Below are 12928 nucleotides of genomic sequence, written 5' to 3'. Positions count from 1 at the left end.
TAGTATAACTCTGAATTTATGAAAATATAATTGGCTTATGTAATGTGTGTCCCTCGGGATTTTCAGCATGATCCCCAGGTGTTTGGAGAGACTTAAGCCTTAAGTATTTAGGACAGGGTAATGTGACCCAACTTCAATGCAGCCCTAGACAGTCAGATATATAGTAGGTGAATGGGGCCATACTAGTTGTCTTCAGGAATGTATGTATTGCTTTTAATGATAGGATTATTGAAGATTAAAGAGTGAGAACACTTTCTTTGGGAGGCCAGGGACATGAAAACTTTATCTCAGTTTTGCAACCATATTCATTAAGATTTCACCTTTGAGGTATAGTAGATTTTCATCTTAATTTATGAAAATCTGCCATAAACCTGGGAAATGGCAAATGAGTGGATCTTTTTAGTGGTAGGCAAAGATTAGGAGATGCTAGAGTCTCTTTTTTATTTTAATTTTTAAAAATTTATTGGGGTGACATTGGTTAGAATCTTTTTAATATTAATTTTAAAACCAAATTTTATAATTATTAAAAAAGCTTTTTATTAAAAACTGCAAAAAATGAATAGCAGAAGTAATTGATGGGAGGAGAGAATTGAACATACAATGGCCTGTGTTTGTGCTTTAACAAAATAATGTTTTGTGTACACAATTTTTTTTAAATTATAAATGCCACTTGTGTTCAATATCTAATTTCCAACTTGTACTTATATATTCTTTGAAATAGAATTTAATTCTTTTTTGTTATCTTCGACAAATGACTTTTATCAGATAGTTTTATGAAAAATTATCATCTTGAGTTGAAAGAATTTTGACTTTTGAACTTGAGTTGCATAACATACCTCAAAGAAAATTAAATTTATAGTATTGTGTTAAAAAAAGGCAAGATTCATCACACGGTAGAAGTCAGTCTGTAAACTGTTGCAAATGTCTGTCTGTTTTACTGTTTTTAACATAATTTTAAGAGTTTTGTAAAATAATTGCAGAGAGATGAATTTAGTTGCATCACTCATTCACATATCTGCTCTCTTATTTAATGGTAGCAAGATTAATAGAATGCTTGCAAGGAGTGTGTGATCACTCTTTACCCATAGAGTGTGACCTGTATTCATTCTTAGGTTTACAAATCAGCACCTCATGTATTATTTATTGGTTGATGTGGTAAAAATTATGCAGTTTCAAGAAAGCATAAAGCTCTTTAACCCAACATATTTTATTCTCAGTGGGAAAAATTGAAACTGGAAAAGGTATTTAGAAATCCATCTGCCAGGTGGTTGGCATTATTGCAATAAGTGCATATGATAATCAGGGGCGGTACGTAGTGTTATTAAGACAAAGTTCAGGGTTTTTTGAGAATCTAAAACAACACACATTGGTTTCATTTTAACACATATGACAGGAACAATCTAAAACTATTCAATCTATTTTTTTATTCTGATAGATGTGTATGGACTCAGAAAAACATATGATCTACACCTTTGGGGGTAGAATTTTGACTTGTAATGGCAGTGTAGACGACAGCAGAGCCAGTGAACCACAATTCAGTGGGTTGTTTGCTTTCAACTGTCAATGTCAAACCTGGAAACTTCTTCGAGAGGACTCCTGCAATGCCGGGCCTGAGGATATCCAGTCTCGGATAGGACACTGCATGCTATTTCACTCAGTAAGAATATTCTGTACATTGTGTTATGTTACTTTGTCATGTGTATCTCAGTAAGAAAAGTGGTGAAATCTAATTCCTCAGTAAGTGATCAAAACTTTTCATTAGATATAAATGATTAGTGTTAGCAATAATAGACAAAAATAAAACTTTTTAACAGTGAACTGTTATAATTGAGGCTCTTTCCCATCAACTTAGTAATTACTACATAGTTATCACCTGAATAATAATATAGGTTTTTTTTTATTAACTTCATTGCTTATATAGATCTATTTCTATTTATTTATTAACTGCAAGATCAATTTTCTTATCTGTTCTTATTTTTCCCTCTATTATTCATTAAGTGCAAATAATTAAGAATTGACATTATAGAATTAAAATTTATCAGCAAAACCAACATACAGACATTGAATTAAACTTATCAGATGCTACAGGGAAACTTGGGCCTCTTTCTGTGAATATAACTTCAAAAATGTATTATGGAATATTTTAATCATATGCCAAAGTGGGGAGAAGAATATGATAAATTCCTGTGTACTCATTAGCTTCAACAATTATCAATATTTCACTGTTTTTCATATATCTACCCCACTTATATTTTTTTTTGTTTTTAATGTTTGATTTTTTTAAGTGCTGGGGTATTTTAAAGCAAATCCCAGACACTCTTATCATTACACCTACAAATATTATAGTGTGTCACTAACAGTTAAAGATTTTAAAAAAACATAATTACAATACTATTATAATATTCAACCAAAGTAAAAGCAATTTCTTAACAACATTTAATACATAGAATTTTTCTAAAATACCGAAAAATAAAATACCTTTTCATAATTGGTTTATTCAAGTCAGGGTTCAGAAAAGTCCAAGTATTATATTTGGTTGTTAGATCTCTTAATTTTATTTAATCCATAATAGTACTCACCCCTCTTATTTTATTCCCCCACATACCACTTATTTGTTAAAGAAACTGAATCATGTGAGCTTTAGAATTTCTTGTATTCTTGATTTAGCTGATTTTATTTTCTCATAATGTCATTTAATGTGGTCTTTTATCCATATTTCCTGGTAGTTAAATCCAGAGTCATTTAAAAAAAATAACTTTTCAATTACAATTGACATATAATATTATATTAGTTTCAGATGTACAACCAAGTAATTAGACATGTATATAACTTACAAAGTGATCACCTTCATAAATCTAGTGCTTGATTTTAGATTCAGTCTCCTTTTGGGGAGCGCAAAAGGAAAGGTGCAGAAATACTTCATAGGTGGTCTGATTGCAAAATATCGAGAGGCATTTAATGTGTAGTTGTCATGCTTTTGGTGATGTTAAAATTGTTCAGTGAATTCAGGTGCTATCAACCTGATTATTAATTATAAAGTTTCCTGTCAACATTTTACCTCATGGCTCTAGCAGCCATTGATAGTCATTGCCTAGATTTCATTAGGATTTGTCAAATGGTGATTTTTCTAATTGTGTCATTTCTTCTGCATTTATTAACTGATTATATTATTAAAAACTTACTCTCATTAACTGTGTGGCTACTCTGATATGTAAACTGCATAGAATAGGTAATGTAAATTGATTTTCTTCCTTTATCACTCTTTTATATTAATGAGTTGAGGCTCCAAAGTTAACCGATAGATTTTTTTAAGTGTTATTATGAACTAATCGATTTTTATATATTTGATGTGTTTAATCCAATGATGTCATTACTCTTTCTTTCTTTCTTTTTTTCCTTTTGTCCTCACCCGAGGATATTTTTCCCATTGATTTTCAGAGGGTGAAAAAGGGGGCGGGGGACATCAATGTGAGAGACACATCCATTGGCTGCTCCTGCACGTGTTCCAACTTGGGCCAGGGATTGAACCTGAAACCTGGGTACATGCGTGACCTTTACCTGGAATCAAACCTGTGACCCATTAGTGCCACACCAGCCAGGGCCATTAATTTTTTTGATGCCCCAAAATTTTCTCTATTTTTGGCCAGTAGACATGCCCCCCTCCCAGTATATGTGTGTGTGTGTGTGTGTGTGTGTGTGTGTGTGTGCGCGCGCGCGCGCATGTATATGTGTATATATATATGTGTGTGTAATATATATATACCTTTTTAGTAAGAGAAAAATCATGAGTTTATACTGATATATCTAATTCAAATGAAAGATTATAATTTTTAATATCTTTGATTTTGTATATCTTTTAAGTTTAAAATCCTCCTTTCTAATGTCAGTAGTATATTATTCTGTCTTATAGTTTACAGAATAGCAAAACTAACAGCAAAATCACAAATGCTGTTTAAAATTACTTTCTTATTATTTTTCTGTTTAGTATATAACCCACTAAGAAAGGGTATTCAAAAACATGAATTAAAATCACTAGAAATATTCTCTCTGTGGTCATATCTTTATGTACTGATATGTTTATTTTTTTTCTAATTTCAGAGATTTTTTCTTTTGAGTTAATTTGTTTTCTAATTAAATTAAAACATACACCTGGTTCTAAAGGCAAAACCAAAAGTTTGGGTACGTTAAGAGAGATCTAGTGTAATCCTTGTTGTCTTCCTGTTCTGTCCCTTCTCCAAGAAGTAACTGTCTTTTATTAGTTTCCTTTCTTTGTTTCTTTTTGGAGAAAGAAACAAACACATTTCTTTTTCTCCTTTCTTGCACAAAAGAGCACTTCGTATACATTATTTTGCACCTTGCTTTTTTTTTTAATGTTTTTATTGATTTTTTTTAGAACAAGAGGAAGGGAGAAGGAGAGATAGATACATCCATGAGATCAATTGGCTTCCTCAACCCAGGCATGTGCCCTGACCGGGAATCGAACCAATAATCTCTTGGTGCATAGAACTCTGCTCAACCAACTGAGTCACACCAACTGGGCTGCACCTTGCTTTTTTACTTCAATAGAATATCCTGGAGGTCACCTCTTAGCAGTATATAGAAAGCATCTTCACTTCTCTTTGTACCATCATAGTACTCCACTGCATGGGATCTGTCATAAAATTACTTTTATAGAGGTTTAAATTTATTAAAGGTCATTCTGAATTTTTCATGAAAGTAACTACTTTCTCTGTTCTTTGCCATTTTTTTCTTATTTTTCAGAAAAATCGTTGCTTATATGTATTCGGTGGCCAGCGATCAAAGACCTATTTGAATGATTTCTTTAGTTATGATGTGGACTCTGATCATGTAGACATAATATCAGATGGCACCAAGAAAGACTCTGGAATGGGTAAAGGCATTTAGTGATTCTTCTCTCATGTCTTACATACTTTATAAGGTAGACGACTATAGCCCATTTTCTTTTCTTTCTATCCATTCCTCACCCTTTCCCCATTTCTTTAATTGAAGTAAATCTGACTAAGAGGTCAGAAAACTTGTTTTTGTCTCTCTCTTCCAGCTAAATTATCCAATTCTATCTGTTTAAAATATATTAATCATCATTATTTCCTTGGAGCAGAAAGATAGTATATGAATCTCTATGGGAATTTTTTGTGTGCTTATTGGGGAGGTGGGGGTTGGCAAGAATTGATATCCTAAAAACTATATTATTCTATATTTGCTAATCCTTTCCACCTTCTACTTTCAGTATAGTAACTTATATTATGCACTAGCATAGTAGAATCTGTCTTTGTTCTGAAGGAGGACATGAAATGGTAATGCCTTTTAAGTTTACAAATTCAGCATCCAATAAGTTATTCTCCTTGTAATAGGGTGATTGGTTTGCCTAAGATAGTCCCAGTTTTATGAAACTGCCCCATTCACTCTCAAAAGTATCCTATTTTAGATGATGCACAGTTACCCTACATCAGTGATGGCGAACCTATGACACGCGTGTCAGAGGTGACACGCGAACTCATTTTTTTGGTTGATTTTTCTTTGTTAAATGGCATTTAAATATATAAAATAAATATCAAAAATATAAGTCTTTGTTTTACTATGGTTGCAAATATCAAAAAATTTCTATATGTGACACGGCACCAGAGTTAAGTTAGGGTTTTTCAAAATGCTGACACGCCGAGCTCAAAAGGTTCACCATCACTGCCCTACATAGTAGTCACTTTGCCTGTGATTAGTATACACAGGAGAATGGTATTTTTGTTTAAGGCCCAGGGGTTTAAAATGCCTGATTTGAGTAATAGGTTAAGGAATTAGAATAGCTTGCTTTTCCTTTTAGCTATTACTTATTAAAACACAGTTTTAAAGTTGTAATAGTTGTTCATATTTAGGATGAAAAGGTTTTTTTTCTTTTAACAAAAGATCGCATCATTGTAAAAAAAAAATACACATGAAGTAGTTTGCCCTCAGGATCCTTCTCCCATACTTCCTACTAGCACTCTTTTTTTCTGGGGAGAAATGAAATGATAAAGTCTCTGTGGAGGCAAAGGGGACAGAGCAGAAAACAGGACAATTAAGCCTATAAACTGAATAGTAGAACTTCTAACCACATCCCTGTTCCCAGCATGCCAGACATATGTCTCTTACAAAAGACTGGAATCACATTTCTGGAGGAAATGTATAGCCTCAAAGAAAATATTTCCAGATACTGTTGTTTGGGCACCTTCCACGCCAATAAAATGGCTAATCTCGCTGCCTGGTCCACTTTCACAGCCTAGTCCCCCTGTAGTGTTGCCCATGATACACATAACACTTTCAATTAACTTTTTATTTTGTCACTCTTATTAAACTGTCAGTTGAGTATCTTCCTTATTAGAACCTTTACCATGGAAGAGAGAGAGAGAAACAAAACAAACCTGAAAATAGAAATCTGGAGTAATGCACTGAACACAAGTAAATGAAAATTATAATGATCAAGGCCAGTTTTCTTAGAGAAAGGATCTGCATCCGTAAAACTGTAATAGGATGCAATGAAAAATCAGAGACTAAGAAAGAGCTTTTGAAAAATAAATTTTATTAGAATAAAAAAGTAGAAGAGTTGTAAGAAATCTGAAAAATAGACAAAAAGACAGAGGTGAAAATTAGGGAAAATAAGGACCTTAGAAAATCAATCCAGGAGTTCCAATATTGAACTAATAAGAGTTTCCCAAGCTATAGAGAACAGGGAAAATGGAGGAGACTAGATTATAAAATAAAGAAATAGCAGAAAATTTCTCTAAACATTGGCTCCAGATTATAAATGAGCACCTACAGAAGTCAGTACGTCAAATTTAGCAAAACAAAAACCATCATTATTCACTGTGGAATTTCACATATCAGGGTAAGGAGAATATCTTAAAAATTTCTAGGGTAAAATGAGGTCACGTTCAAAGGAATAGGACTTAGAGTGGATATAGAAATTCTCAACAATGGAAACTAAGATAAGGGGAAACAAGGTCTTAAAATTCTGAGGGAAAATTATCATGATCTAGATTTCTACTTATAGCCAAAACACCATTGAAGCAAGAGGGAAGAAATACTGTTTTCAAATATGTATGGTTTATCAATAAAATGTGTTTGCCTCAAGTAATAGAAAACCTAGGGAACCATGGCCTGAACATATAAGGAATTTTTTCTCTCACAGAATAAGAAGTCCAAAGGTAGATAATCTGGACTGATGCAATGACTTAAGCAATATCTTAAAGGCCCCCAGATTCTTTTAAATTGTTCTGTTTTCCATCCTTAACATGATGATAGTCTCATGGTGGTAAGTTGACTGATGCACCTCAAACAGTGCCCTCATTTTAAATAGAAGAAAAGGAAAGAAAGCAAAACTTGCCCAGAAAGCTCCCTGTGAAACCTGGCTTCAAGAGAGTCTGGGAAAGCAAGTATTTGGCTTCTCCAGCCTATATTTATGTAGTACACTGGGGAAAGGGTTTGGAAATGGCTATTAGATCAGGCAATCAAAAGTGTCTGCCACACAAGAATAAAATACGATAGATCTGCCCTGGCTGGTGTGGCTCAGTTGGTTGAGCATCATCCAGTGTACTGCAAGGTCACCAGTTCCATACCTGGTCATGGCACACACCTAGGTTAGAGGTTTGAACCCAGGTTGGAGTATATACAGGAGGCAACCGGTTGATGTTTTTCTCTCCTCCTCCCTTCCTCTCTCTAAAATCCATTAAAAAATTTTTTTAAATTATAAAGAGCGAGGATTTGAAGTTTGAGTGCAAATAAAATCATCCCCGTCCCTTCTTCCCCTTCCTCCCCCCGATTCTAAGTAAGCTGTTTCCCAGGATTAAAAGAAAAAAGTGGCAAAGAGTAATAGTGGTAGAGAATTAGTAAAAGAATAAATAAGAAATTTCACTGTCATAAGTAGGCTTTGATGACTGTCATTTGAAGATTTAAAAAAATAGTATAATGCTTCATTCATAGTTATGACTAAACTTAGAGCCATCAGAGTATAATAATTGTTTTGTTTTTTAGTTCAATTTTGTTTTGATTATAAAAGTAACATTCTCATTGTAGATAATTTGGAAAATATAGGAAGATGCAAAAAAGAAAATATATCAAACCATCCAGATGTAATCTGTTAACATTTTTATGTAGTTCCTTCTACTCTTTTTATTGTACAAAATTTAGTACAATTTTATTCTGTTTTTACATTTTCATTGAATTGACTTTTTTCCATCATTATAATTTTATTATCCTGGACTAGAGGTATTAGTAGAAAAGACAAGAAGATTCATTTTCTAAATTACTACTATAATCAACTTTTGTGAAATCAGAATCACCAATTTTGCTATGCGTTAATTTTTAATTTATGGTGCATTATCCCACCATACAAATTAATTCATTAATTTAATAACCTTTGTTAGCATCTAAGTTTGACCTTCTCCATTCCTCCTTCCCAACATAATTCAGTGCCTTTATATGCCAGGTGTGTTTTATGGATTGTATGTTAGAAGATCCCTTCTCAAAAAGAACTCACATTGTAGTGGAGAGAAACATGCAGTTGCCTTCTACGTACTGTGAAGTAAAAAAATTGAATGTTATGATAATGAGTAACATGGGAAGTCCCATTTAGATAGAGTGGGTTGAAAAATCATCTCTGAGGAAGTAATCTTTAAGATTTAAAACAAAAAGTAGAGAATTAGGAAGAACCATGTTAAGAACTGAGAGAAAAGCAAGTTTAAAGGTCCCAAAGCAGGCAAGAACGTAGCATGTTCTAGAAACAGTTGGCGCTGGTGCAGATTGAGAGTGGGAAAAGTTGGTATGAAATGACGTTGAAGAAATAGTTGAGTCTGATTATTCAGGGCCTTTTACAAATGCAAGAACTTTAGATTTTTTTTTCTAAAAATAGGAAGTTATTGAAAGGCTTAATTACAGAGTCTTGATCTAATTTAGGTTTTGAAAATATCACTCTTTTGTCTACATACAGAATGGTTAATTTTGTCAGTATGCTGATAAATTGAGTTGTCCAAAGGCTGTATGTATGATGGATGCCTTAACTGAAGTTTTTATGGCAGAGTTGGTCAGTTAGAACTTCTGTACTTGGGAAATTTTCCCAACTAAAACTTTTCAGTTATACTTGGAGTTGTGGAACCTTAATGGTTCTGTTGGCATATTAGGAAACTGAAATTCTCTTTTTTTATTTTTTCCCATCTCTTTTCCTCCATCCCATCCCTCCTTTCTCCCTTCTCTCCTTTTCCTCCTTCCATACTTTCCTTTCTTCCTCCTTCCCATCTTCCTGTCCCTCTCTCTCCTCCTTTGCCTCTCTTCCTTCTCATTTTTCCCTTCTCGTTTAGTTTCCTCCCCATTCCCCCCTTTCTCTCTCTGTTTCCCTGTCTCCCACCCCAGGAGCTTTTGATATGTGGCCAGGATTGAAAACCACTGTCTTCAGAGCCTATCTCAGTCCTTAGTCAAAGTAACCTTGAGTAAATTACTTAATGTCTCAGCCTTAGCTTGCATGTCTGTAAGTGACCAAAATTGCATTTCAAGGAAAATAGTGTCCCTGCTCATGGCAAGGTAGAGATAGGTTGACCCTCTAGTTTAAACTGGTGTTAATTTGGGTACCTCAGTTTTCACAGGAGTATGTCAGTACTACCTAAGGTCAGTACTATCCAGTAATCAAGTCATGTCAGTTTTACCTCCATCTTATCTGTATTCCCATTGCTACTCACTGGTTTAGGCTATCACCACCTATTTGGCCTCTGTTTCTAGCCTTCCTCTTCCTGTGACCCCTGTCCTTCTCCCCAACCCATTCTTCACACTGTAAGAACATAGCTGTTCTGTGTTACCAGTTAAGTGCATAACCATGCACTTTAACGTTTTTAAAAATATTTTTATTGATTTCAGAGAGGAATGAAAAGGGAGAGAGTTAGAAACATCAACGATGAGAGAGAATCATTGATCAGCTGCCTCCTGCACGCCCCCTACTGGGGATTGAGCCCACAACCTGTGCATGTGCCCTGACGGGGATTTGAATGCTGATCTCTTAGTTCATAGGTCAATGCTTAACCACTGAGCCATGCCAGCCAGATGCACTTTAACATTTATACAACATATTTTTTGGTCACCTACTAGGTGCTAGATAAGCACTAGAGATACAACTGTAATTAAGGACTCTATTTTTATGGAGCTTATAGTTGCTCATAGGGAGAAAAAAGTAGACTGACAACCTTACATTTTGATTACTGCTAATAAGGTAAGAAAATCTCTTTTAAAAATATAGACCTGATAGTTTTCCTTCCCTGCTTAAAATCTTTGTTTCTTTTTGTCCTCAGGATTAAGTATAAACTCAGCCTGACTCACAGCTTCCTTAATAATATGCTCCAGCTTAGTTCCAACCCCATTCTTGCTATCCACCCACACCTTGCCACCAGTTCTTTGTCTCATGACCACTGAATATTAATTCTTTATAGATAGAATACTTTTTCTTGCCTTCGGTTTTTTGCTCATTCTGTTCTTCCTACCTGAATCACTCTTCCCTCCTACCTCCAAAAGTTAACTTCTGCTCCTCTTTCATATTTTAGCCTATTGACCATCGTCTCCTGAAATTCTCTAACTCCTCAAGCCCAGGTTAGAAATTGAAGCATATAGTTCTAACCTTAGTTGTTAACACAATTCTAGGTATTCACCTGGCAGCATAATCTACTAGTAGACTGTGCTTTTTAAAGGCATAGCTAAAATACATAGACTTTATTTAAGATTTCTTAAGGAGCATTTAGTCTTTTAGTACTCTAGATCAAAAAAATCTTTCACTGGATTTAGTTAGACCATTTGGAAAACCTCACATGAGAGAACTGTGGTATAATGCAGTGATTTTCAACCTTTTTCATCTCATGGCACACATAAACTAATTATTAAATTCTGCAAAACACCTACAAATATATTATACTTTTTGCTGATCTTACAAAAAAAGCTATACTTTTGATTCATTCACACCAGACAACTAGTGTTGTGTTGGCTGTTGTCATTTTTTTTTTTTTTTTTTACAATCTAAGGGAAAAGAGGTCAGTGTCCCTAACCAAATAGTCAGGTATTACATGTTTTAAAAATTCTTGCACCACACTGGTTGAAAAGTACTGGTATAATGTATTGTACTCCCATAGAATTACTTTTACCTTATTTAAAGTTTATTTAAATTTAATTTTATCTTACTTATTTTGTAAGCCATGAAAAGTCCTTTTAAAGATAAGGCAGGGTACTATTTAAATGTCCACATTATTTAATATTCTTAGAAACACTAATTTCATTCCATTACATGGATGTTCTGTAGCTTATTTGAATATTCTATTTATTAACTGTTATTCGAAAGCTTTTTTTTACTATAGTTAATTACTGTAATTTGAGATGGACTTAACATATAATTACTGTGTTTATATATGATTCAGTAATGTGAGTTATTTGATTAAAACTGCATTTATGATGTGAGTTTCAATTGGATTGTTTGAAATCATAGAAATTTGTTTAAACTTTTGAGGTCACCAATTAGAGATGATATATCTAATTCTAAAATGGTTGCTCTTTGTTATAATTTTTTATTTTGTAGATACTATAAAATTTTACATTGTTGTTCTTTATAATTAAATGAATTATCTCAAGATTGAAGAAACCTCAACTCTTATTTTTTCACCAGAGTATAATAATTGTATGTTCCCCTCAGGAGAAAATTATAATTTAAATGAGTGGATTGGCAGCTGCTTAGAAAAAAGGGATTTATTAGCATTGTGTCTAACACATACATAATTAACATCAAAATTCAGCACATATAAAATTTGGGTTTATTTCTGAATAACTTTTGGCAATAAATCTGTGGACACAAGGGGTTTCACAGACTCTCCATATGTAAACTCTCTATTTAACAGTAATTGAATATTATGTTTAGAAGATAGTCTGTCATACCAACAGAGCTCTATGGTTTGCTATTATAATAGAACTAGAGGCCTGGTGCATGAATTCATGCATGGGTGAGGTCCAGCCGGGAGGTTGGCCAGCTGGCCCCGCCCCTGATCGGGGGGAGTAGGCACCCCCCAATCAGTCCAGTTGGCCGGCGGCAGTGCGCGTCATAGCTACCAGTCATTCTGGTCGTTCCAGCATTTCGGTCGCTTGGCTTTTATATATAGACTAGAGGCCCGGTGCACAAAAATTTGTGCACTCGGGGGGGAAGGAGGGGTCCCTCAGCCCGGCCTGTGCCCTCTCGCAGTCTGGGACCCCTCGGGAGATAACGACCTGCTGGCTTAGGCCTGCTCCCGGGTGGCAGAGGGCAGGCCCAATCCCTAGGTGCAGCCCCTGGTCGGGCTCAGAGCAGGGCTGATTGGGGAGTTGGGGCGCTGCCCCCTGTCATGCACAGAGCAGGGCGGATTGGGAGGTTGCGATGCCACCATCAGTCACGCTCAGGGTAGGGCTGATTGGGGGGTTGGGGCACCGCCCCCTGTCACACTCAAGGCAGGGTCAATGGGGAGGTTGCGGCGCCACCCCCTGTGATGCACAGAGCAGGGCAATCGGGTTGGGGCGCTGCCCCTGTCACGCACAGAGCAGGGCCCATCAGGGGGGTTGGGGCTCCGTACCCTGTGACGCACAGAGCAGGGCCAATTAGGGGGTTGGGGAGCTCCCCCCTGTCATGCACAGAGCAGGGCCCATCAGGGGGTTGAGGAGCTCCCCCTGTCACGCACAGAGCAGGGCCCCATCAGGGGGTTGAGGAGCTCCCCCCCTGTCACGCACAGAGCAGGGCCCATCAGGGGGTTGGGGAGCTCCCCCCTGTCACGCACAGAGCAGGGCCCATCAGGGGGTTGAGGAGCTCCCCCCTGTCACTCACAGAGTAGGGCCGATAGGGGAGTTTAGGCACCGCCCCCTGTCACACACACAGCAGGGCGGATCAGGAGGTTTG

The 12928-nt window shown here is 35.9% G+C and overlaps 1 protein-coding gene across 6 annotated transcripts in view; it reads left to right on the top strand.

Annotated features, from left to right (window-relative positions):
• Positions 1–12928, top strand: part of MKLN1 (muskelin 1) — a 301088-nt gene that overhangs the window by 249052 nt on the left and 39108 nt on the right. For all 6 annotated transcript variants that reach the window (XM_023753515.1, XM_006088336.3, XM_023753519.1 and 3 more), the window contains 2 exons: positions 1436–1657; positions 4762–4891. In XM_023753515.1, the coding sequence (XP_023609283.1) occupies positions 1436–1657; positions 4762–4891 (352 nt within the window). The remainder of the gene's footprint in view (positions 1–1435; positions 1658–4761; positions 4892–12928) is intronic.

Source organism: Myotis lucifugus, unplaced genomic scaffold (assembly GCF_000147115.1).
Source record: "Myotis lucifugus unplaced genomic scaffold, Myoluc2.0 scaffold_46, whole genome shotgun sequence".
NCBI lineage: Eukaryota > Metazoa > Chordata > Mammalia > Chiroptera > Vespertilionidae > Myotis > Myotis lucifugus.
The sequence above is the reverse complement of the archived record's forward strand: the minus strand, read 5'-3'. Positions and strand labels throughout refer to the sequence as shown.